Below are 25,614 nucleotides of genomic sequence, written 5' to 3'. Positions count from 1 at the left end.
AATATTTATATCGCTGCTGCCTTCTATAGCCAATCTCACAAAGTAATCATCCAACCTCTGCTCAACCCATCTTGAGATCAAGTTTTTTGTGAGAAAGCAACAGGTCCCCTTCAATTGTTTATTCCTCTTGAGCTGAGCTAGTATCCAACTATTCTAACACACTCTACAACTGTCTAGCTAAATGATTTGTATTGTGGTAGCAGTTTTCAATTTTACATATATTTTGTAATCAGATGCATTATTCATTGCGCGCTGGCCCATCGCGCGGTGGCATAGGGGTGGCATGGTGGCATAGTGGTTAGCACTGCTGCCTCACAGCATCAGGGACCCGGGTTCGATTCCAACCTTGGGTGACTGTGTGGAGTTTGCACTTTCTCCCTGTGTCTGCGTGGGTTTCCTCCAGGTGCTCCAGTTTCCTCCCTTGCCAAAGATGTGCAGATTATGTGGATTGGCCATGCCAAATTGTCCTTAGTGTCCAAATAGAGATACAGGGCTAGAGTGGGGATTGAGCCTAGGTAGGGTGCTCTTTTGAAGGGTCAACACAGACTCAATGGGTCGAATAGCCTCTTTCTGCCCTGGAGGGTTTCTATGATTCTGTGATATTTCCTGATGCAACTGTAGTATTTTTATATATATGGATGAAGGGAATTTAGGATGAGAATTTGTTTGTGTAATATCACTTCAAGCAGATAATGTTGATTCCCCAGAGGATAACAGTCCCAGGACACTCAGTCCACATATCTTTCTTCAATGAGGAATGCCACAAGGGCTGTGCAAGTCTGGTCCTCAGCACTGTCTGTCACCATGTAAAGCTCAAGCGACTCTTTGCAAAAAACCTTTCTTCTCATTTAATTCAAGGTATCCTATTCCTATAAAAATTAGTTTTAGCTTACAAAGGATTAACCTCCAGAGGTACAGGGAGCGATTCTCCCATGCTGCGGAGAATCATCTGGGAGAATCGCTGCTCATGCCAGTTTTTTGCTTGGGGGGGGGCGGGGGGGGGGGGTGAAGAGAGGGCTGTAGGAAGCTTCTGCCGCGATCCCCCATGAGGGGGGAATGGGCTGGGGGGGTTGGGGGTGGCACTGGGGGGGAGGGGGTAGTGGGGAAGGGTGCATGTGGTTGGGGGGGAGGGGGGAAGGGTGGACGTGGTTGGGTGTAGGAGGGGGAGAGGGGGGAAGGGCGAATGTGGTTGGGGGGAGGGGGATAGAGTGGCGGTGGTTGGGGGGAAGGGTGGAGATAGTTGGGGGGAGAGGGGGGGTGTGGTTGGGGGAAGGGGGTTTGGGATGGGCGACGTGAGGGCTAAGGTGGATGGGTAGTGTAAAGGGGTACAAGGAAGGGTGGATGGGGTAGGAGACGGGCGCAGGGGTGAAGGATTGAGAAGGAGGAGGGGGCAGGGCAAAATATGCCACCATCCTGCTGGGTTGGGAGGGGGCGGCCCTTCACGGTTGCCCGGGGTACCGTGGCCCCCAGTTGGAGTGCAGTGACAGCAAGGTGACGAGGATACACTTCCAAATCGAGGGCATGGTTAAGGGCTGTGTCCGCTGGTGCTGCGATGAGGAGGGACGGGTTGAACTGTGCGGGAAACGGATACTGTGGGCAGGTGGCACTGTGCGTGCCTGAATGAACACTGACCAGGCTGCCTGGGCACCCAGTCATCTAAAGGGCCCTGGCTGCCTACGTGCCAAAGCGCCCTCCTAACAAATTTTGTTGCCTCTCCTAAACCAAACCCCCCTTCTCCAAGTTGATGATGTATTTGCAGCAGCCATTGATGTTGGCTGCCGTGGCAGCAGCGGCAGCCATGCAAATGGCCATCCATCGGGGTAGAACAAGGCGGCTCAGGGAGGGTGCTACAGAGAGAGTGGCTGCGGAGGTCCCCATGCCAGCTGCTGCTGCGGCAGGCCATCATGCTCAACAAGTCCAAGAGGAGGTGGACGTGCAGATCACCTCCATGTCGTCGGCCAGAAAGAGAGCGACAAAACCAATCCTGATGGGTCACCAGGGGATGAGCACAAGCATGTGGTCGTGCCAAGGCGGTGGAGGCATCCCATGCATCACCATGTGAACAGGGACCGCGTTTCCTTCGAGGATCTAACGGAGGTGGCATGCAGCAGAAGACTCCGACTGAGCCGTGAGACCGTCGGCCATATATGCCACCTGATGGCGCACCTGGAACCACGTGGAACTGGGAACCGACATGCCCTCCCAGTGAGGGTGAAGGTGACGGTCGCCCTGAATTTTTTCACGACCGGGGATCTTTGCGATATCAGTCAGGCCTCGGTGCACCGGTGCATCCGGGCAGTCACCGATGGCCTTTATGCAGTCACGGCAAGATACATCAATTTCCCGGAGGACCACACGCACCAGGATGCAAGGGCATTGCAATTTGCCGCAGTGGCCGGCATCCTGATGGTACAGGGCGTCGTGGATGGGCTACACGTCAACCTCCGTGCACCAACGCAGGACAGGGACATCTTCCTAAACAGGAAGGGCACATATTCCATGAACGTCCAGGTGGTGTGCGACCAGGGAATGAGAATAATGCATGTGTGCGCCCAGTACCCAGGAAGCCTTTATATTGGCACAGTCCTACTTCCCCACAATTTTTGAGGGTCACCCACCCCGGATGAGGGGCTGGTTGCTGGGCGACAGGGGTTATCCGTTGCGGCCGTGGCTGATGATGCCCATATGGAGGCCACAGACCAATGTGGAGAGCTGGTACAATGAGGCCCATGAGGCAACCAGGATGTAGTGGAGAGGTGCTTCTGCCTCCTGAAAATTAGGTTCCGGTGTCTGGACAGCTCAGGGGGCGCTCTGCAGTACGACCCCGACAGGGTCGGAAGGATCGTCGTCGCCTGTTGCGTGTTGCACATCGCCCAAAAGAGGGGCAATGTGATGGAGGAGGAACAATCAGGTGAGCCCGAAGAGGGCGGCGACTCTGAACTGGAGGATGAGGAGGAGGACGAGGAGGAGGATGAGGAGGAGGAAGGGGAAGATGGGAGGGCGGCGGGGCACAGACACCATCGGGGCGCGGGATATGGCCGAGAGGCCGTACGTCATCACCGTTCGGGACAGCGGGCACGCTATGCGTTGATCGTCGCACGATTCGCACACTAGCACCACCTAGCACCCCCCTCACCCACCTCCTGCACCATTGCACAACCCAACCACACACGGCACCACCGTAAAGCAACACAACACCTGCGGCACCTCGTTACTGTCGGTAGACTTTTACTTCCGTAAGCAGGTATGAATAGTGCCATGTTGGATGATGACAACCTGCTCTGCGATGTGCTGTGAGCTACAGATCACTGCTGAATGTCTGACCCATGGCCATATCTGAACATCCCCCACCTCGGTGTCCCCTCTATGCATCACGGACATTCCATCACATGTCCATATGGGGCAGTGGGCGACGGAGCACTGAGGACAACAGCGTGTTTGGTGTTGGGGGGTGTAATCCCGGCCTCACCCAGCTTGGTGGGCGTGCTGTATGGCATACTGCCACGCTCCTTTGCCCGCTGCCCACCAGATGCACCAAGGACAGGACGGGGCGAGTTCGGGTGTTCCGGTCCCTCCCTTGCTGTGGATACCGGGACAGGCACCGGGACCTCCTCCTCCCTCGTGGAGCCCATTGGCCCCAGGCCTCTCTAAGGGACGATGGTGCACGCGGAGGCATGCCCCGTTCCACCACCGACACCTGGCGCTGCCAGTCCAGGAGGCCCGCTGTGGAATCGACTAGGGTCTGAACGTTCCCGGCGATGGAGCTGAGGGAGTGCGACATCCCTATCAGGGACAGCGCTACCTCCCGCTGGGTCTGGGAGATGCCGTCCATCACATGGACAAGGCCGCCGGTGCTCTCAGCGATGGCCTGCTAAGACTGGGCAATGCCCATGTGGCTCTGGAGCATGGCTGCCTGTGAGTGGGCAGCCCTGTCATGGGCAACGGATGATGCGTGCACACTAAGCCCCACGCCCTGAAGAACCTGACCCATGGCTGAAACCGTTTCCCCCATTGTCTCCATTGCGGATGCCACCCGTGTGGTGTCGGCCTAGGTTGCAGCCATGATCAGCCCCACTCCCTGCTCGTGGACTCCTCCAGCTGCGCCTGCAGTTGCCGGAAGACAGCCGTCATCCTGTCGTCTGGTCCCTGGGGTAGCGAATGCATCGGGTCTGTGGGTGGGCCTGGAATGCCCAGGAACCCGGGAGCCATCTGGGCAACAGCTGGTTTCTGGAGCCGGTCTGCCCTCCGACTGTCCAGCCCCTCGGCTGCTCCTATCTCCACCTGCTGTACCGGTTCGGCTGTGTGGTGCGCATCAGTCTGTGAACCAAAAGCCTCGTCACTTACTTGCCCAACCGAGGTGAGTGTATCTGCGATGTTGGAGGATGTGGGTGACAGCAGTGCCACGGCCGCTAGGTCCTCGTCTGTCCCCAGCTCTGGTGTCTCCTGTGTGGAACCTTGGCCCAGTGCATTGAGACCACGGCCGATGCCAAGTGCCTTGCCCCTGTGCCTTGAATGTCGCGACGTCCTCTGTCCGTCACTGTCCGGGCTCGCTGTCCCCTCCTCGTCCATCACACTGTCATAAGAGTCATTACTGTCCGTCCTGACTTCTCTGTCTGTCCTCTGTGCATCACGCCTCGTGGCCCGGGCTCAGAGGATGGCCCTCCTGCCCATGATCCTTCCCCTCTGTCCAGTGCGTCCCTGTGGCCAGAAGAGGTTGGGGCTGTATGGCAGTGGGGTGAACGGGGGGGGGGGGGGGGTTGCAGTGTCAGGCAATGGTCTGAGGATGTGGACTGTGGGGCTGGTGCAGTGTCAGGCGATAGGGTGTGAGGATGTGGACTGTGGGGCTGGTGCAGTGTCAGGCGATAGGGTGTGAGGGTGTGGACTGTGGGGCTGGTGCAGTGTCAGGCGATAGGGTGTGAGGGTGTGGACTGTGGGGGTGGTGCAGTGTCAGGCGGTGGGGTGGAGGATGTGGACTGTGGGAGTGGTGCAGTGTCAGGCGGTGGGGTGTGAGGGTGTGCACTGTGGGGGTGGTGCAGTGTCCGAGTGGCCACCAGTTTTCGGCGGGTTCCGCCGGCGTAAATCACAACAGGTCCTTACTGGCGGGATCTGGCTCCACGGGCGGCCTGCAGAGTCCTCGGGGTGGATCTGTCCCCAGAGGGTGCCCCCACGGTGGCCTCGCCCGCGATCTGGGCCCATCACGGGCGGGTCTGTGCCGGGGGGGCACTCTTTCCCCCCCGCACCAGCTGCTGTCAACCTCTGCCGTGGCCGGTATGGAGAAGAACCCCCTGCGCATACGCTGGGTTGATGCCAGCACACGCTGACGCTCCCGCGCATGTGCCAACTCGCGCCGGCTGGAGGAGGCCCTTTGGCACCGGTTGCCGTGGTGCCAAGCCCTTCCGCGCCGGCTAACGCGGCGCCAAACACTCCGGCGCTGGCCTAGCCCCTGAAGGTGCGAAGGATTCCGCACTTTGGTGCGGCCCGACGCCAGAGTGGTTCATGCCACTCCTCAGCGCCGGAGTGGCCCGCCCCGCCGGTTCGCGGAGAATCCCACCCTATTATTATTAGAAATTACAAGCTTTTAAGTTTTCTTTGCTTGTATATTAGTAGAGTCGCATGATTTTATTATTTTTTTGTGTGGGAGTGGTAAGAATTGGATGAATTTCATTGTAAAACTATATATCCTGATCATTCATACTTTTATACAAAATAACTCTGTTGGTTTCTAATCATGATTCATCCCACTAGAATTTTGTTTTTGAAAAACATAAATTTTGTGGGCGGGATTCTCGTTTCCGGGGACTAAGTCCCCATGCTGGCGGGAAAACCAGCGCGAACCACTCCGGCGTCAACAGCACCCGAAAGTGCGGAATTCTCTGCACATCTGGGGACTAGGTGGACGCCGGAGGGGGTGGGGCCACTTCAACCGTCACCGAAGGGACTGCGCGAGTTCGCGCATGCGCCAAATGACCTGCGTGATCTCGCACATGCGCAGAACCGCATGGCGGAGCCCGACAGGGGCAGGCACGGAAGGAAGAAGTGCCCCCATGACACAGGCCTTCCTGCAGATGGGTGTGCCCCAATCGCAGGCCAGGGTACCGTGGGTCGGATCCCCTCCCACCCCCCCCCCCCCCCGAGGACTGCCCCCGCCGACTTACCTGCCAGGTCCCGCCGTGTGGGACCATGTCTCATCCATGCCGGCGGGACTGGCCAATAACGATGGTCGCTCGGCCCATAAGGGCCCGGAGAATTGCTGGGGGGGGGGGGGGGGGGGGGGCGCTGCCAACGGCCCCCAACCAGCATGGCAGGAATCCCGCCCCGCCTGAAAAATGGCGCCGGAGAATACGGCAGCCGGCGTCGCCGCGGGATTCGCGCCGCCCCCTGGGGATTCTCTGTCCCGGCGGGGGTCGGAGAATCCCGCTAAGAGTGTCCAATTCATTTTTTCCCATTAAGTGGCAATTTAGCATAGCCAATCCACCTACCCTGCAATCTTTGGGTTGTGTGGTGAAACAAGGGGAGAATGTGCAAACTCCACACGGACAGTGACCCAGAGCCGGGGTCGAACCTGGGACCTCAGCGCCGTGAGGTAGCAGTGCACCACTGTGCTGCCCTCCACTAGAATTTTTTTAAGCCTTTGGTAAAAACAAGAGATTCCAAGTGCCAGGATGTAAAAGATCATGAAACCCAATATAATATATATGTGTTAAATGTTATGATTCTAAGAACGTTCTGTTATTTGAATAGATATTGAATGGTAACCCAGACCAGGAGGAAGGCAAGGTCAGCTTTTTAAGTGTGACCAGTGACATGGGAGGAATCTCTTTGCCATCCCCAGGGAATTTGAAACAAGTATCAATAGTTAAAGCTGATTTTTCAGTAGAACAGCCTACAGCATCTTACTTAAAAATAAGCAACAGTGCTGTTTTCTAAATGATTCAACTTCCTGCGCTTGTTAAAATACTTTGCAGTTTCTCTCATTAGTCGAACCATAACTTAACCCGATGCACATCACATAAACTGCACTTCCCTCAGGATTATCATATACTAGGGAAAAGGTCTGAGAACATTTTTGTAATTTATGTGAATCCAACGTTTTAATCCCTTGCTTACAAATGTCAAGAGACTAGTCAAAGCAATTATTATCAGTTTATCAGCAGAACGTGTTGAATTAGAAGACGCTTTCAGCTTAATATAAGGTCTAAGATACTTCCTTAACAGACCTTTTGATAAACATGCTTCTGTGTTTCTGTTGGTGATATGAATAAATCCTGAAGATTTACTGAATTAATTGACCAACATACTCTGAGCCCCTAAAATACTGGTAACTCTCCTTTAAAAAAAGTGGCAAGGTACCTGCAGCAAATTGTATAGAGATTGGTTCCTACCTGTTACCAGTGGTAATGTCGCTTTGGCTCCATTAATAAAAACATTCCCATTATCTTTAAAAATAAGAATCTGAAAATTTAAACAAAATTTTAGATGAATGCAGCACAGTAAACATTTAAGGATGAAATGAAGAAATAATACAGTTGTTTTTATTCCAGAGGTAAGTATAGTTTTCTCATTAAAAACCTATATTAAAAAGTCAAAGATGCAGTCATCACTGCTGTGGAAAAGAATAAGAGAGAAGATGAGACAAGCAATAATGACTCGGGGACATGATTGGGTTTTAAAAGTGTGAAACGTACAGGAGGGAGAAAAATTGAAGGAGTGCCAAAATTGTGGGGTATTGTGCAAACAATGGAGCAGAGCAATGAGTTTTCCCTTCAGTGAGGGGTGTGCTGGACAGTGTAAAAGAGGAAGGATCAGAGGAACACAGGCTCAGAAAGTATAAATAAAATAGAGAAGGAGGTAAGAAAGATTACAATGGAATGAGATATACTAAGCAAGATGACATAGGAATTGCCTTTTCTTCGGTCCTGATTAAGTGACTAAGTGTGGTTAGATAGCGGTGGGGAACTTGCTGACAGAGCTAGGGAGAAACTCTGAGCCAAACCCACCTGAAATGACACTTAGGGTGGGATTTACCGATTGTTCACACCAGTGGGAAATTCCGGTCCCACGTCAGTGCACGGGTTTCCCGGCGGCGAGGAGATACCACTGGTGAGCCACCTCGCCGGCCGAAAATCAGCTGCGGGCTGATCAGTAAATCCGGCTCTTAGAAACATTTCCGTTAAATCATGCCCTAAATTTACAATATACATCAGATCCCAGCCGGGTCTGCTCTGTCAGTTTCATACCTGGCCGACTTTATATAGAACTCAATCATGAATGTCCTTGGGCTTCCTGACCCCTTAGCAGGGGAGCTCACGCTTGGCTAGACTCAGGGGAGGCTGACTGCTCCAGCTCCATAAGTCTTGTGCAGGTTATGACAGCGAGGTGGATTGGGCATTGCAGCACCAATATACATTAGAGATGCGAATGTATACAGATCTATACAGATCAAAGTTTATTGTGGAAAATAAAAGCTCATGATTTAGAAACATATTGGCATAGATTGCAGATTGGCTAGCCAACAGGAACAGAGTTGGCATAAATGAGTGTTTTACCAATTGGCAGGACATCACTAGTGGTGTGACACAGGGATCAGAGATGGGCCTCATCTTTTCACAATTTATTTAAATGACTTGGTTGAAGGGCCTTAAGGTATGTTTGCTACATTTGCTGATGACACAAAGATATGTTGGAAAGTACGTTATGGAGAGAATGTAAGGAGGCTACAAATAATATAGATAGATTAAGTGAGTAGGCAAAGATCTGGCAAATGGAATATAATGTGGGGTAAAGTGAAATTCTCAATTTTGCCAGGAGGAATAAAAAAAGTTTATAAAAGTTGTAATAGGTTGCAGGGCTCTGAGATGCAGAGGTGACTGTGTGTCCTAATGCATGAATGATAAAAGTCTTGTAAAAAGCAAGTAATTAGGAAAGCTAAGAGAATATTATCATTTATTGTGAGAGGATTGAATACACAAGTAGTGAAGTTGTGCTTCAGTTGTGCAGGGCACTGGTGAGTCCACATTTGGAGTATTGTGTACAGTGTCAGTTGCCTTATTTAAGGAAAGATGCAAATTTATTGGAAACAGTTCAGAGCATTTTACCAGACTAATACATGATTGTCTTATGAAGAAAGGTTGGACCTGACTAGACTTGTATACACTGGGGTTTAGAAGAGTAAAAAGTGACTTGATTGAAACATATAGGGCGCAATTTTATGGCTATGTTGAGCCTGAAAAACAGCGTGCTGTGGCGCAGCTTGGCCGATAAAAGCCGGGGTACCCTACTCCTGGGGTCTAACCGGCTTGCAACGCCTCAGGAGATCAAAAGAGATCTCATGAGACATTGCAATGTAAATCCTGTCCATTGTGGGCAGGATCACTTTTTAGCAAATCTGCATTTTAAAGCAGCTAGTCTCACTTTAATACATAGAACATACAGTGCAGAAGGGGCAGCACGGTAGCATAGTGGTTAGCACAATTGCTTCACAGCTCCAGAGTCTCAGGTGCGATTCCCGGCTTGGGTCACCGTGCGGAGTCTGCACGTTCTCCCTGTGTGTCCGTGGGTTTCGTCCGGGTGCTCCGGTTTCCTCCCACAGTCCAAAGATGTGCAGGTTAGGTGGATTGGCCATGCTAAATTGCCCTTAGTGTCCAAAATTGCCCTTAGTGTTGGGTGGGGTTACTAGGCAATGGGAATAGGGTGGAGGTGTGGGCTTGGGTATGGTGCTCTTTCAAAGAGCCGGTGCAGACTCGATGGGCTGAATGGCCTCCTTCTGCACTGTAAATTCAATGATATCTATGATAGAAGGAGGCCATTCAGCCCATCGAGTTTGCACTGACCCACCTAAGCCCCCACTTCCACCCTATCCCTGTAACCCAATAACCCCTCCTAACCTTTTTGGTCACTAAGGGCAATTTATCATGGCCAATCCACCTAACCTGCACATCTTTGGACTGTGGGAGGAACCGGAGCACCCGGAGGAAACCCATGCAGACACGGGGAGAACGTGCAGACTCCGCACAGACAGTGACCCAGCGTGGAATCGAACCTGGGAATCTGGCGCTGTGAAGCCATAGTGCTATCCCCTTGTGCTACTGTGCTGCTCAATATGCAGTTTCCTGAGTTACCCAAGACATGGGAACTATATCCTTCGGCTCGGTAACCTCGGGCGAGCGCTGTAAAGACTGGTGTCCAGAAATGGGGGTCTCCCAGGGGATCAGAGTCCGCACATTCCCCCCTGAGGCCCCTTATCTAATGCAAATGCCGTTTTATAGCCTTGTGTTTCTCGGCGTTACGAGTGCCGGGAAACACAAAGCTAAACGCGTTCGCTATGGGACTTTGTTTCCTTTTAGTAAAATCACGCCCATAAGATCCTGAGCGGTTTTGACAGGGTGCTTCCTCTTATGCGAAAATCTAGGACTAGTGATTACGGTGTTGCTCATTTAAAATGCAGATCAGTGAATTTTCTCCACTCAGAGGGCCCTGAGTCTTTGGAACTCTCTTCCTGAGAAGGTAGTGGAAGCAGAATTTTTGTCTATTTTTAAGGTAGACATGGGTAGATTCTTGGTAACAAAAGGAGTGATAGGGTTTTAGGAGAAGACGGAGTGCAGATTTGAGGGTACTATCAGATCAGCAATGATCTCATTAAATGGTGGAGCAGACTCAAGGGGCTGAATGGGTGACTCACTTCTTGTTTGTATGTTTTTATGTTTGATGGTGGATTCACCAAGATTGTGGTGATAGCGACTAATTAGATTTGCCATGGTATCTAAAGAACTTACATTGTGCTTGTGATCAGTTGTTAACACCAGTGTTTTTAAGCAAGTTTCTGTTGTTACTTTTCCACATGGAACTATTTCTGCATGCAATGTGTACTGTTGCTTATCACAGTCCTGTTAACAAATAAAAATGAAGATAGTTATGATCTGTCAGCTAAGATTCAGGAACAGGAATGACTCAACCAAAACAGTGCTTGATGTGGAATAGATTGCTGCAAGGTTAGTCAGTTCTTTTTTGATTCAATCCTATGAAAAAAGGTTTATTAAACATAGTTATAAACATCGTTTTTAAACATCAATGACCATATTCTGAACAGCATAAACCATACAGTCTTAATCTGATTGCCACAGGATATTGTTAGGACTTTAGACTGTTTCCAGATTGAAGTGAACATGTTAGAAATTTAATATATAAGAACGCTAAAGAAAGTTATGATTTGTCTTATCAAATATAAATTTTACTTTTGATACCTGTGCGTCTGGGGTTTTTTACGTGGTGCAGCTGCTAGCCCCCCACCGGACAGAGCGCCGACTTTTTTGTCGTAAGCCTAGATACCTGCTCCGGACATAGCCTCAGAATCGGAGAATACAGATCTATGGCTTTAACAATGAGTCATCCAGATTCAAACTCCCTTCTCTCTCCACAAATACTGAGGCCTGCTGCGATTGTCCAGTATTTTCTGTTTTTGTTATAATTATGGCTTATTTGATGTTTTGACCCGGACAGCACAATAGCATAGTTGTTAGCACTATGGCTTCACAGCACCAGGGTCTCAGGTTCAATTCCTGCTTGGGTCACTGTCTGTGCAGAGTCTGCACATTCTCTCCGTATCTGCGTGGGTTTCCTCCGGGTACTCCGGTTTCCTCCCACAGTCCAAAGATGTGCAGGTTAGTTAGATTGACCGTGCTAAATTGCCCTTAGGTTAGATGGGGTTACTGGGTTACGTGGATAGGTTGAAGGTGTGGGCTTAAGTAGGGTGCTCTTTCCAAGAGCCGGTGCAGACTCGATGGGCCAAATGGCCTCCTTCTACACTGTAAATTCTATGAAATTGTATGAAATACTGCTGTTCCGGTTCTGTGGAATCAGGAGCCTGTGTTGATCTTTCAGAAAAACTTCAGGGATTTTTCATTAAATAATTTCAACGAAACATAATGGGTGGGATTCTCTAATTGCTGACGGCGATTGGGCAGAGAATCCCTTTTGGTTCCTGAATCGGGTGTCGCACCTGTTTTCAGACGCTCCTCCCCTGCAAAACAGCGTCATCGGTAAGTATGCCGCACGCCGTTGGGACGGCCTCAGTACGTTACCTGAAGGCCATCCCCTGATGCTCCCCCCTGATGGGCCGGCTTTCCGACCGAGTGGATCACTTGTGGTCTGAGGTTTCGTCAACCTCGCGTGGCGGCTGGGGTGCTTGGGGTGCTGCCACAGTCGGGGAAGGAGCCTTTCCGCTGGCCGGGGTGCTTGGGCGGGGCAGGGGGGACTCGTGGAGGGAGGTCTGGGGATGTAGGGTAATTCTCTGGGAGCCCGGGTTCGAATCCCAGCATGGCAGATGGTGAAAGTTAAATTCACTAAAAATCTGGAATTAAAATCAAAGGGTGGCACAGTGGTTAGCACTGGGACCCTAGTTCAAATGTGTAGATTGCACATTCTTCCCATGTCTGTGTGGGTTTCTCTGGGTGCTCTGGTTTCTTCCCACAGTCCAAAGATGTGCAGGTTAGGTGGATTGGCCATGCTAAATTGTCCCTCAGTGTTGAACGGTTAGGGGAGTTACGGGGAGTGGGCCGAGATAGAGTGCTCTTTTGGAGTGTGGGTGCAGACTTAATGGGCAGAATGATCTCTTTCTGCACAGTAATGATTCTATGATCAGGATTCTATGACAGCAGGGTCCAAACTTAATGGGCGCGATTCTCCGCTGCCCACGACGGGTCGGAGAATAACGGGAGGGCCTTCCCGACATTTTTCCCGACCTCCTGCTATTCTCTCCCCCCCCCCCCACGGCCGCCCCACGACACGAATCGCAGCTCGCCGTTTTTTACGGCGAACAGCGATTCACCCCTGGCCGATGGGCCGAGTTCCCAGGCCTTTACGGCGGTTTTCACGAACGCAAACACACCTGCTCTCACCGTTCGTGAAAACGGCCGCACCACGGCCGTGCCAAGGGTGGCATGGGCCCGCGATCGGTGCCCACCGATCGCGGGCAGCGGGTCTGATACCCGCGCACTCTTTGTTCCTCCGCCGCCCTGCAGGATCAGTCTGCGGGGCGGCTCAGGGGCATGACGGCCCGCGCATGCGCGGGTTTGACGCATATGTGGGATGACGTCATCCGCGCATGCGCGGGTTGGAGCCGTCCAATCCGCGCATGCGCGGCTGACGTCATCGTGCGAGTCAGCCGCCGTAACGCTTGGCACTGCTAGCCCCGCCCGGGGGGGAGAATCGGGCCCCGGGAGGGGGTGCGGAGGCTGCCGTGAAACACGGCCAGTTTCACGGCAGCCTTTACGACTCTCCGCATTTGCAGAGAATCGCGCCCAACATGCACATACACTTACTACCAGGTGTCACTGAATAGCGATCAAGAACTAGAAGTATAGTCTTCTGTACAAGTGCAATAAACAAAGCGTCGCATCAGAGAGTTCTCTTTTGCTGAAAATTTTACCTCCTTCAGAGATAAAGTAGGTTGACAAGAATCCTAGATTAAGCTCAATAGAGAAAACAACTTCTACTTGCTCCGTGCTCTGAGGTGATCATATACACACCAATGATGTAAGGCCGACTGAGTTTTGTCATGTTGTTCTGTTTTCTGCACTCTGCATAAGTTAGTTATATTTGGATTCAATCCCAGCAAACACAAGTGGTGCCATAGCCCACTACTCCACATGAAAACATCAGCAAAAGCTCCTGTATTAATTCATAGAATCATAGAAACATTACAGCACAGAAGGAGGCCATTTGGCCCTTGTCCTTGCCAGCCTGAGGACACCCAGGTGCCCTTTCTAATCCCACCTTCCTGCACACTGTCCATATCCCTGTAGCTTAGAGCAGTCAAGGTGCAGAACCAGGTACTTTTAAAAACAGTTTAGGGTCTCTGCCCCCACCACCAACTCGGGCAGCGAATTACAGACTCTCACTACCCTCTGCATAAAAAAGTTTTTCCTCATGTTCCCTCTACACCTTCTGCCACTTATCTTGAATCTATGTCCCCTGGTTCTAGAATTCTCCACCAAGGGAAACAATTTGATCCTGTCCACTCTATCTCTTCCCCTCATAATTTTGTACACCTCAATTAAGTCACCCCTCAGCCTTCTTTGTTCCAAGGAAAATAACCCCAACCTATCCAATCTCTCCTCGTAGCCACACTTTTCGAGCCCTGCCAACATTCTTGTCAACCTCCTCTGCACTCTCTCCAGAGCAATAAAGTTCTTCCTGTAAAGTGACAATCAGAACTGCACACAATATTCCAGTTGTGGCCTCACCACGTTATACAATTCTAACATTATGGGCGGTATTCTCCGACCCCCCCCCGCCAGGTCGGAGAATTGCCGGGGGGCGGCATGAATCCCGCCCCCGGCGAATTCTCCGGCACCTGAGATTCGGCAGGGGCGGGAATCGCGCCGCGCCAGTTGGCCATCGCTCGCAGCACCCCCCCCCCCCCCCCACGATTCTCCGATCAGCGATGGGCTGAAGTCCCGCTGGTTCTTTGCCAGTCCCACTGCCGTATATTAGATTAGGTCCCTTGCCGGCGGGACCTGGTGGTGTGGGCGGGCTCTGGGGTCCTGAGGGGGAGCGAGGCGATCTGGCACCGGGGGTTGCCCCCACGGTGGCCTGGCCCACGATCGGGGCCCACCGATCCGCGGGCGGGCCTGTGCTGTGGGGGCACTCTTTTCCTACTCATCAGCCGTGTCAGCTTCCGCGATGACCGACATGTAGGTGAACCTCCCCTCCCTGCGCATGCGCGGGGATGACGTCAGCAGACGCTGACGCTCCAGCACATGCGCGGACATGTGCCGGCTGGCGGAGTCCCTTTGGCCCCAGCTGGCGTGGCGCCAAAGGCCTTCTACGCCAGCCAGCGGGGCGCAAACCACTCCGGCGCTGGCCTAGCCCCTGAAGGTGCGGAGGATTCCGCACCTTTGGGGCGGGTCGACGCCGGAGTGGTTCACGCTACTACATCCTGCCGGGACCCCCCGCCCCGCCGGGTACGGAAGAATCCCGCCCTATATCTTTACTTTTATATTTTATACCTCTGCCAATGAAGGAGAGCATTTCATATGCTTTCTTCGCAACCTTATCTACTTGATCTGCCGTCTTTATGTACCTGTAAGCCAAGATCTCTTCATCTACCCCTCTTAGTATATCCCCATTTATTGTGTATTCCCTATAACTGTTTGACCTCGTTAAATGCATGACATCACACTTCTCGATATTAAATTCCATCTGCCTATTTATCGGCCACTCCACCAATCTATCTATATCATTCTGCCGATTATAAATATCCTCTACATTGTCCATAACTCGGCCAATCATTGTGTCGTCTGCAAATTTTCCAGTTGTGCTCCTACGTTCACGTCCAAATTATTAGTATATAATACAAACAGTAAGGGTCCCAACACCGAGCCCTGTGGAACACCACTTGAAACAACTTTCCAATTGCAAGGGCAGCCATTGCCCATTGCCCCTTGTTTCCTGTTATGAAGCCCACTTCTTATCCAGTTTGTCACATTGCTCTGTATCCCATGGGCTTTCATTTTATTGACCAATCTGCCATGTGGGACTTTGTCAAATGCCTTGCTAGAATCCATGCATACCACATCCACTGCATGACCTTCATCAACCCTTCTTGTCACTTACTCAAAGAATTCAATCAAATTTGTAAGCAAGACTTTCCTTTAACAAATCTATGCTGACTATCCCTGACTAGTCCATGCCTTTCTGTGTGACAGTTAATCCTATCTGTCAAGATTTCTTCTATTAATTTGCCCACCACTGACAACAGACTAACTGGCCTATAATTGTTCGGCGTTTCCTTCTATCCATTTTTAAACAATCGTAACACAATTGCATTTCTCCAGTCCTCCGGTACCTCCCCTATGTATAGTGAGGATTGGAAAACCATCCTCAGAGCATCTGCTGTCTCCTCCCTGACCTCCTTCAGTAGCCTCTGAAACAATCCATCTGGCCTGGAACTTTCAACTTTCAAGGATTTCAACCTTTTGAGTACTTCCTCTCTCTTTAGCTCACAGTGTTCCTCCTGAACTACTATATCTGCATCATCCATTTCCTTTGTAAACAAGGAGACAAAACATTCATTTAAAACCCTTCCCACAGCCTCTGCTCACACAAGTTCCCCTTTTCAGCTCCTATTGATCCCACTTTTTCCTTAACTCACCTTTACCATTAATATATTGGCAAAACAGCTTTGGGCTTTCTTTAACTTTACTACTCCAGTCGTTGGAGAATCGGCAGCCCGGTGTCGGCGCGGTGCGGCGGGAATTTCCCACGTCCCCGGTGATTCTCCGACCCAGCGTGGATCATGGATTCTCTGGTGTCCTGAGCTTACTTTAACTCAAATACTTCTTGTGAAAAAGTGTGCAATGGTGACTGTGTATCACTAAGATCAATTAAATGTTAGTAAATTGATTGTAAATTTCAAGCCTGACCTGCTCTTTTTTCGAAGATTGCTTGGCATTGCAACATATGTGATCCATCAGGTAACACATCTATGTAGATTACACCTGATTTTCTTACCTAATACTCTCAGACCAAAATTGATCATGAAAAAATCATCATCTATCAACTCTAATCTTCTTTTATGTTCAGTCCAAAATGGATTTGTTTTGCACTTTAGGGCTTTAAACAACTGCTTTATTATAATTCCTTGCTCGCAAGTGTATGGGAATTATATTGACTTAGCAGTGGCATCATATGATGGATTCTGCAGCTACTTGAACCATTTTGCCACATTTTTCTGAGACAACTTAAACAGAAAACACTCCTGAAAATTTGGTCTAACTACAAAACTATTGAAATATGGTTAACAAAAAGATGGATATGATAAAAAAGAGCATTGCAGTCATGAGAATATGAGCTTTGGAGAACATTACAGTGATGGTACTTTGATGTATTTATGGACAGAGCATAATATTACTGTCTACAAATTATTTGACATGTTGCAGAAATAAATATTTACAAGATCTTATTACCTTGGAGAGAATGTAATAGCAGTCTCCGTGAAATGTATACTTCATGCCATCAAAAGTGGAGACATGTGCTCCCCCCTCGAATGAACAGACACCTGGGCAAGGCAGATTTTTGCATAGCCATTTACCTCCATTGCAGACACTTAAATTGCAAGGAATACCAATTTAGTATATTCATTCAAAGCTAAATATAAGGTGGCATACAAATTTTTACAGGTGCAGAATTAATGTTGATTGTACCATTCTTCACATTCTGCTGAAATCAGAGTGCCTGGATTGTAATGTTTGCCGTTCATTGCACATTTGCACTCCTTCACACTAATGCACCCAGACCCAGAATAATCATCAAGCACCATTCCTGAAAAATATAGAACATAGAACATTACAGCGCAGTACAAAGCATGTATGTAAAAATTACACTCTGCTTCTAGTTATTTTGTATGGGAGGGAAGATAATTGAAAAGCTTTTTGGGTCTTATATGCTTATCATGGTCATGGAAGTTGAGCAGTGAAACACTTCGATACTTTTTCTTTTGAAAAAAATTCTTTCATAATTGAGCCTGGAGGATAGGTTACCTTCAGGTTAAAGCTCCCTTCACACTTTACCAAAATATACCTTAACACCAACCTGGGGCTGGTTTAGCTCAGTGGGTTAAATAGCTGGCTTGTAATGCTGAACAAGGCAGCAGCGCGGGTTCAATTCCTGTACTGGCCTCCCTGAACAGGTGCCGGAATGTGGTGACTAGGGGCTTTTCACAGTAACTTCACTGAAGCCTACCTGTGACAATAAGCAATTATTATTATTATTATTACCTCACATAAACAACCACAATGCGTGATTTAAAAGAAATGAAACAGAGTCCCATTTCGGGCACGTTTAGCCAGGTGTTTCCCGGTGCTGAGAGCCCCAAGAACAACCCCGCTATTAAACGGAATTCTGCTTAATTTTCTACCCTGGGTGCGGAATGCCTCACTAAAGCTGCACTTGGACTCACGTCCTGTACTGGTGAGCAGAGCCATTTTTAAATGGCACCCTGATCTCTCGACCCTCCCCTCCAGTGCAGTCTCCATACCCCTTGCAACACCTCAACTTACCAATTAGGGCATTATCGAGCCCCCTGAACTCCACCTCATAAGGGCAGGGCACCCCCAGGCCCGGATCCTGGCATGGGCAAGATGTCAGGGTAGCACTGCCAGGGTGCCTGGGTGACACTGCCAGGGCACCCAGGTAGTAGTGCCACAGTGCACAGGTGGCATTGAGGGTGCCAGGTTACCAGCCTGCCCAGAGCTCGACAACCCAGGGGCCCCTGATCGCATTGGGAGACTGCCCAAGTGCTGTTGCACCTGGTCCACATTTGTGGAAACAGCGTCGCCAGGAGTGCCTAAGGCAAGGCCGTTCAATCCCAGGTGCTGGGTAGATCCGGCATAGGCATATTCAAGAGAGACTAGAGAAAAGCAAATTACTGCGGATGCTGAAATCTGAAACAAAAGAGAAAATGCTGGAAAATCTCAGCAAGTCTGGCAGCATCTGTAGGGAGAGAAAAGAGCTAACGTTTCAAGTCAGATGACTGTTTGTCAAAGCTAACAGACAAAGTGGGAAATATTTATACTAGTGAGAATGTTTGAAAGGTCAAACATGTTTGATCTTTCACATCTTTTGTCCTCTCTGGGGACTGTCATTAACACTCTTTCCCCTTGGTATCTGTGGCCATTAGCACCCGGTTTCCCTGGGTTTCTGTGGCTATGACTCATCTTTTATTCTCACTCCACAGTATAAATATTTCCCACTTTGTCTGTTAGCTTTGACAAAGAGTCATCGGACTCGAAACGTTAGCTCTTTTCTCTCCCTACCGATGCTGCCAGACTTGCTGAGATTTTCCGGCATTTTCTCTTTCTTTCAAGTGAGGCTAACTGCTCAGTAATATATGTAAATCTGGATGTTGACCTCAATGGGCGGGATCCAGATCACGATGCTTCTCGAGATCTCATGAGATTTCGTGAGGCTTAATGAGGCTGGTAAATCTCACATGAGGCCTCTTGCGACATTTGCCGACTTAGTCACATCCTGAGTTGGGTGAGACGAGGCTGATAGATTGAACCCTCCATGTTATATTTATTATGGGCGCGATCGAACGGCCTTTTGCACCTGACTCGGTGTCACAACGAGGCCATTAAATCACGCAAGACGACGCTTAGACTGGCTCGCAATATCGAAAGAGATCTCGCGAGACGTTGCGATCTGCATCTCGCACTCATTGGGCGAGATCCAAATATTCATATTTAAATGATCTTTGAAAATATGTCAGCGTCCAGTTCTCCCACGGTCCGGGAACGAATGCTCATGCCCGGGAGACTCGCCACGGCACGCCGTTTAACACTGGTCCACACAAGCATGGACCTGTCGTTTCAGCAGCTGCGGGCGTCTCCCAGGTCATTGGAAACCCCTGGATGGTCATGGACAGGGTAGGGTGGCACTGCCAGGCTGCCTGGGTGGTGGTGCTTGGGTGGCACTTCCAAGGGTTGGGCCTGAGGGGGGCCATGTCCATGAAAGAGGGATGAGAGGGGGTATGAAGGGTGGGGGGGGGGGGGTGGTGAAGGGCGGGTATGAAGGTGTTTCATAAAGGTTGGGGGTGGAGGATGGGAGTCCTGAAAGGAGGGATCTGAAAGGCGGTGTGGGGTAGCCTAAAAAAGGGGAGCACTCAGAGACCCCATAACGGGGTGTCCTCACTTGGTGAGTGTCGGGTAATGCCCATGTGTGTGGGGGGTGACATTGTCCATGGGGGACCATGTAGTGTGGGGGACCATCAAGCTCACTTAGAGATCGGGGCACCATTTCAAAATGGCGACCTGATCTGAGGAGCCAGTCTCACCGGCAAGTTCAGCTCCCCAGTGATTGGAAAACCACTAAGTGTGGGCTAGACTGGGGAGAAACGTCCCAAGGCCCCAAAAAATGGCAAAGGGTGCGATTTAACTGAAAAGTTTCTCTGTGTGGTAGCGAGTGGGCGGAAAGGGTCAAAACAAATTTCCCCAATGGGAGCCACCCCATGTGCGGCTACTTTCTACATGTTAATAAAATTAATAAAACACTGTACCTCATCTGTTACATTTTTGAAATAATTAGCTGGCACATTTTTGTCATCAGTACAGTCAGATGAAGCAAATTGTTGCTGGGCAAAGGGACTGGTGGGTTTCTATAAATGGGAATTGTTTTATGCTGAGGGATGTGATGAATGATGTACCACACAACCATTACACTTCAACAGCTCAATGTTTATAAATGGTATCAAAATAGCAGTAATGGTTAATATAATGGGAGATGGAAACAAACTAAAGGGAAACTTTGACTATGGAAGTGGGAGACAAATGGTACAGGGAGTAACATATTGGCATGGATAGAAGTTTGGTTAGCCAACAGGAAACATGGTTGGCATATATGTGTCTTTTTTTGGTTTGCAGGATGTGAACGAGTGGTTTGCCACAGAGATCAGTGCTGGAGCCTTAACTATTTACAATTTATATAAATGACTTAGATGTTTGCTAAATTTGTTGACGACACAATGATAGGTAGGAAGGTAAGCTGTGAAGAGGATGTAAGAAGGCTACAATGGGATATAGATAGGTTAAGAGAGTGGGCAAAAATCTGGCAAATAGAAACTAATGTAGACAAATGTAAAACTGTCCATTTTGGCAGGAAGAATGATATAGTAGTTTATTGTCTAAATGGTGAAAGATTGCAGAGCTCTGAGGTGCAGAGAGATCTGGGTGTCTGAGTGAATGAATCACAAAAGGAAAGTTTTCATTTACTGTGAAGAGAATTAATTACAAAAATAGAGAGATGATACTTCAGTTGCCCAGGGTATTAGCGAGACCTTTTACAATATTGGTCTCCTTATTTAAGGAAAGATGTAAATGTATTAGAAGCAGTTCAGAGAAGGTTTACTAGGCTAATACCAGGAATGGGTGGGTTGTTTTATGGGAAAGGATTCAAAAGATTAGGTTTGCACCCACTAGATTTTAGAAGAGTAAGAGGTAACTTGATCTAATCCTTTAAGATCCTGAGGGGTATTGATCGGGTGATAGGGAGAGGATGTTTCCCCTTGTCAGAGAATCTAGAACTAGAGATCACTGTTTCACAACAAGGGTCGCTCATTTACGACAGAGCTGAGGTGAAATTCTTTCTCTCAGAGGGTTGAGAGTCTCTTGAACTCTTCCAGAAAGGGCAGTGGACGCAGAGTCTTGGAATATTTTACGACCGAGCTATATAGACTCTTGATTAAGAAGAGGGTGAAAGGTTATCGGAGATAGGCAGGATTTTGATGTTCAAGCTACAGTCAGATCAGCCATCATCATATTGAATGGCGGAGCTGGACTGAGGTGCCAAGTGGCCTCCTCCTGCTCCTAATTCTTATGTGTGTATGATACAGTTTAATGCAGATAAATGTAAAGTTACAGACTTTAGGATAAGACGTAATGAAACAGGATTATAGGTGAGGCAAAAGGAATTATTGTCTGGACAGAAATAATAACATTTATAATATTTCTATGATACTTGGATCAACAAATACGTGGTTAACATTCAAGTTCACATAAAATAGTATGTTAACAGCCAATACCAGACAGTTATCTTGATTAGATCTCCTCAATATGTAAATATTCACTGCTCCATACAATGGAGGTTGCAAATGATAACCCCCTAAAAGTCAGAAATATTAAATAAAGCATCTAAGTGTGAGCCAATTTGGCAGTTAGTATCAGAAGCTAACCAGCTGAAAGCTCAATAATAAAATCAGGTCCACCACTTTTTTCAGCATTTGGCACACATAATTGCCAAGGGTGTGTAGTTTATACATGCACAAAGATGATTTGTTTCTTCCACCCATAAAAAGTTTTAGAAATCAAATCAATCATCAAATAAATTACCTGACTGTTGATTTGAGTATTCTTTTTCCACACATTACTCACATTACCATTCAATAACAGAGCAGATTCTGATTTTGCTGCAGGATTCTTTGTGACAGAGGTGGCAGGTGAGTTACAGGTGCTTGAAGAGGTTATGGCACAATTGCTTACCTGGTGGGCAGAAGCAACCATCCATATAGTGCTCCTCACACAAGCTACTTGTATCAAGGTGAGAACAACTATTCATACAGGGCGAACCACTTTCCTTGTAGATCATATTTGAAGAACATTTCTTTGCTGTAAAATAGCATAAAATAATACCATTAGATGGTCAAACAGAAATATACTCTGGCATAATTCCTGTAAAATGAATACAGCTATGATCTTAAGAAGCCAGAATGTTCCAATAACCTAAAATAAAAGCAAAATGCTGCAGATGCAGTTAATCTGAAATAAAACCAGAAAATGCTGGAAAAACTCAGCAGGTATGGCATCATCTGTGGAGAGAGAAACAGAGTTAACGATGGACTCGAAACATGAACTATTTCTCTTTCCACAGCTACTGCTGCTGAGTTTTCCGAGCATTTTATGTTTTTATTTTTTACAGTAACCTACTTGGTATGTAACTTTGGAGAGAATACTCCCCCCATTTTATGCAAACACCGATATTTCCTTTTGATGGTCTTCCAAAAATTCCAGTTTTGGTGCTGGAATGAATAGTGCTTATAAAGGCTTTGTCTTTGGTGGATATTAGCAGTGGCAGGTGTCTCAGACTGGATTAATAGTCAAGCACAGCAGTCAGGAATTTAATCTAGTATGATAACTCTGATCTGGAGACACAGGGTCCTGTGCAGGAGAAAATATTTTGTTCAGCATGTTAGTTTCCGTTTGTGTAGCCAGATATTGCCAAAGGTTTCCTCTGGAGCATACCTGCTGCAGACCTGCCATCTTGTAGGATTTAGCACGGTAGCATTGTAGGGGCAGCACGGTAGCATTGTGGATAGCACAATTGCTTTACAGCTCCAGGGTCCCAGGATCGATTCTGGCTTGGGTCACTGTCTGTGCGGAGTCTGCACATCCTCCCCGTGTGTGCGTGGGTTTCCTCCAGGTGTCCGGTTTCCTCCCACAGTCCAAAGATGTGCAGGTTAGGTGGATTGGCCATGACAAATTGCCCTTAGTGTCCAAAAATTGCCCTTAGTGTTGGGTGGCGTTACTGGGTTATGGGAATAGGGTGGAGGTGTTGACCTTGGGTAGGGTGCTCTTTCCAGGAGTCGGTGCAGACTCGATGGGCTGAATGGCCTCCTTCTGCTCTGTAAATTCTATGAAAATCACCAGTATGCAGTAGGGGTCAGGACGATAATGGGTAGCTGCTGGTTTCTCAGGCTTGCATCAGTAAATCTGACCTGGGTAATTGAGACCCCCTATAGTTGTTGATGGAGATTAGCAGCTGAAATCGCCTGCTGAGACATCATGATTCTGTGACTTGAATTGTGCATGGAGTGAAGGGGGGAGGATGCAATTTGGAGGTACAGGTGGCAAAAGGTAACATGAACTTCGATAACTTAACTGCAATTCCTCATCATGCCTTTAGGATCCAGTCTATCCTCTGGTTATCATAGGCCACAGTAAAATCTCATTGAGGCACCCTCTCACTGAGCTAACAGCAAGCAATACAACAATAAAAGCAAAATAACGCTGATGCTGAAAATCTAAAATAAAACAGAAATTCTGGAAAAATTCAACAGATCTGGCAGCATTTGTGGAGAGAGAAACAGAATTAATGGGCTGGATTCTCCGACCCCCTGCCGGGTTGGAGAATCTCCGGGGGGGCGGCGTGATGCCGTATTCTCCAGCACCGTTTTTCGGGCGGGGCGGGATTCACGCCACGCTGGTCGGGGGTCGTTGGCAGCGCCCACCCCCCCGGAAATTCTCCGGGCCCCGATGAGCCAGTCCTGCCGGCATGAATCACTCACCTTTGACACTGACGGGACCTGGCAGCTAAGTTGGCGGGGGGGGGGGCAGATCCGACCCTGGGGGGGCCCCCACGGTGGCCTGGCCCGTGTTTGGGGCCCACCGATTTGCGGCGGGCCCGTTCCATGGGGGCACTTTTTCCTTCCGCGTCGGCCCCTGTAGGGCTCCGGCATGGCCGGCGCGAAGAGAACATGCGTTAAAATACGCTTGCCGGTCTGCGCATGGGACATGGGAGGAGTGCCTACGCGACCTGAAAGTACTTGCGCGAAGCTGCAACTACAAGGCCGTCACGGTCCCACAACACATGGAACTCACCATCCAGGATGCCTATGTGGCTAGAGTCCAGTCCAACTATGTCAGACAGGCCTGCTCGTGAAGGGCCCCCTCGACCTAGAAGAGACGGTAAAACTATCCACCTCCCTAGAAGTAGCGTTCCAGAGTCTCAACGCTTTCCCCTCCGAGCACGCGACCCCCTCGTGGTCACCTGACCAGAGGGTGTCCCAGCCCTGTGGCCCGCGGCTGCCCGCCCAACCTGGGGGGCTGCCCTGTTATTTCTGCGGCCAGCACCCCAGGCAGCGTTGCCCGGCTTGGAACGCGAACTGTAGCGATTGCGGCAAGAAAGGACACTTTGCAAAAGTTTGCCTGGCCAGATCCAAAACCTCTAAATCACAGGCCCGACCTTCAGGCTCACAGGCCCGCTAACACCGCAGCGTGGCTGCATGCCTGCCGGTTCCGTCCCCTCTGGACGCGTCATCTGCCTCGTGTTGTCCATGGGAGCAGCCATATTTGACTCTACCCAACACGTGCGGCTCACGGGGGCTACCATCTTGGCCGCCATCTTCTTCGCCACCCGACACGTGCGACCGACGGGGACAGCCATTTTGGGCCCACCTCACCATCTCCGACTATGCCGGCTACCTGCAACTCGGTGCGGTCACTCTCGACCAGTCATGCCCCAAGCACCTCAGGAACTCGATGATGACCGTCCGAGTCAATGGGCACGAAACGCCCTGTCTGTATGACTCCGTGAGCACGGAGAGCTTCATACACCCAGACAGGGTAAGGCGCTGTTCTCTCTGGAATTTACCCCGCATTCCAAACAATCTCCCTCGCTTCCGGATCGCATTCAGTGCAGATCCGGGGGTACTGTGTCGCGAACCTTGCGATACAGGGCGCCAAGTACGCCAATTTTAAACTATATGTCCTCCCCAATCTCTGCGCTCCTCTCCTGTTGGGACTGTACTTCAAGTGCAACCTCAGGAGCCTAACCCTGAAGTTCGGCAGGTCCCTACCCCCTCTCACCATATGTAGCCTCGCGACCCTAAAGGTCGACCCTTGCCCGCTCTTCGCGAACCTCACAGCCGACTGTAAACCCATCACCACCAGGAACAGGCGGTACAGTATCCAGTACAGGACTTTTATCAAGTCCGAGGTCCAGCGGTTCTTGAGGGAGGGGATCACCAAGGCCAGTAATAGCCCTTGGAGAACCCAGGTGGTGGTCGTCAGGACTGGGGATAAGAACTGGATGGTTGTAGACTACAGCCAAACCATAAACCGCTACATGCATTTCGATGAGTACCCCCTTCCCCGGATAGCGAACATGGTGAATCAGATCGCACACTACCGGGTGTTCTCCACGGTAGATTGAAGTCTGCATCCCACCAGCTCCCAATCCGCCCGGAGTATCGCCACTACATGGCCTTTGAGGCAGAGGGCCGCCTCTTCCACTTCCTCTGGTTTCCCTTCGGCGTCTTGGTCTTCCAAAGAACGATGGACCGAATGG

The 25,614-nt window shown here is 49.6% G+C and overlaps 1 protein-coding gene across 1 annotated transcript in view; it reads right to left on the bottom strand.

Moving 5' to 3' along the window:
• The window catches only part of LOC119970928 (mucin-2-like), a 254,661-nt gene that overhangs the window by 196,690 nt on the left and 32,357 nt on the right, over positions 1 to 25,614 (bottom strand). The window contains exons 7-11 of the mRNA XM_038806037.1: positions 22,032 to 22,157; positions 17,202 to 17,319; positions 16,965 to 17,103; positions 10,773 to 10,883; positions 7,383 to 7,452 (exon numbers count right to left, since the gene is read on the bottom strand). Coding sequence (XP_038661965.1) covers positions 7,383 to 7,452; positions 10,773 to 10,883; positions 16,965 to 17,103; positions 17,202 to 17,319; positions 22,032 to 22,157 — 564 coding nt within the window. The remainder of the gene's footprint in view (positions 1 to 7,382; positions 7,453 to 10,772; positions 10,884 to 16,964; positions 17,104 to 17,201; positions 17,320 to 22,031; positions 22,158 to 25,614) is intronic.

The sequence above is a fragment of the Scyliorhinus canicula genome, chromosome 9, assembly GCF_902713615.1.
Source record: "Scyliorhinus canicula chromosome 9, sScyCan1.1, whole genome shotgun sequence".
In the NCBI taxonomy this organism is placed as follows: Eukaryota; Metazoa; Chordata; class Chondrichthyes; order Carcharhiniformes; family Scyliorhinidae; genus Scyliorhinus; species Scyliorhinus canicula.
This window is presented reverse-complemented; position numbering and strand designations above follow the sequence as displayed.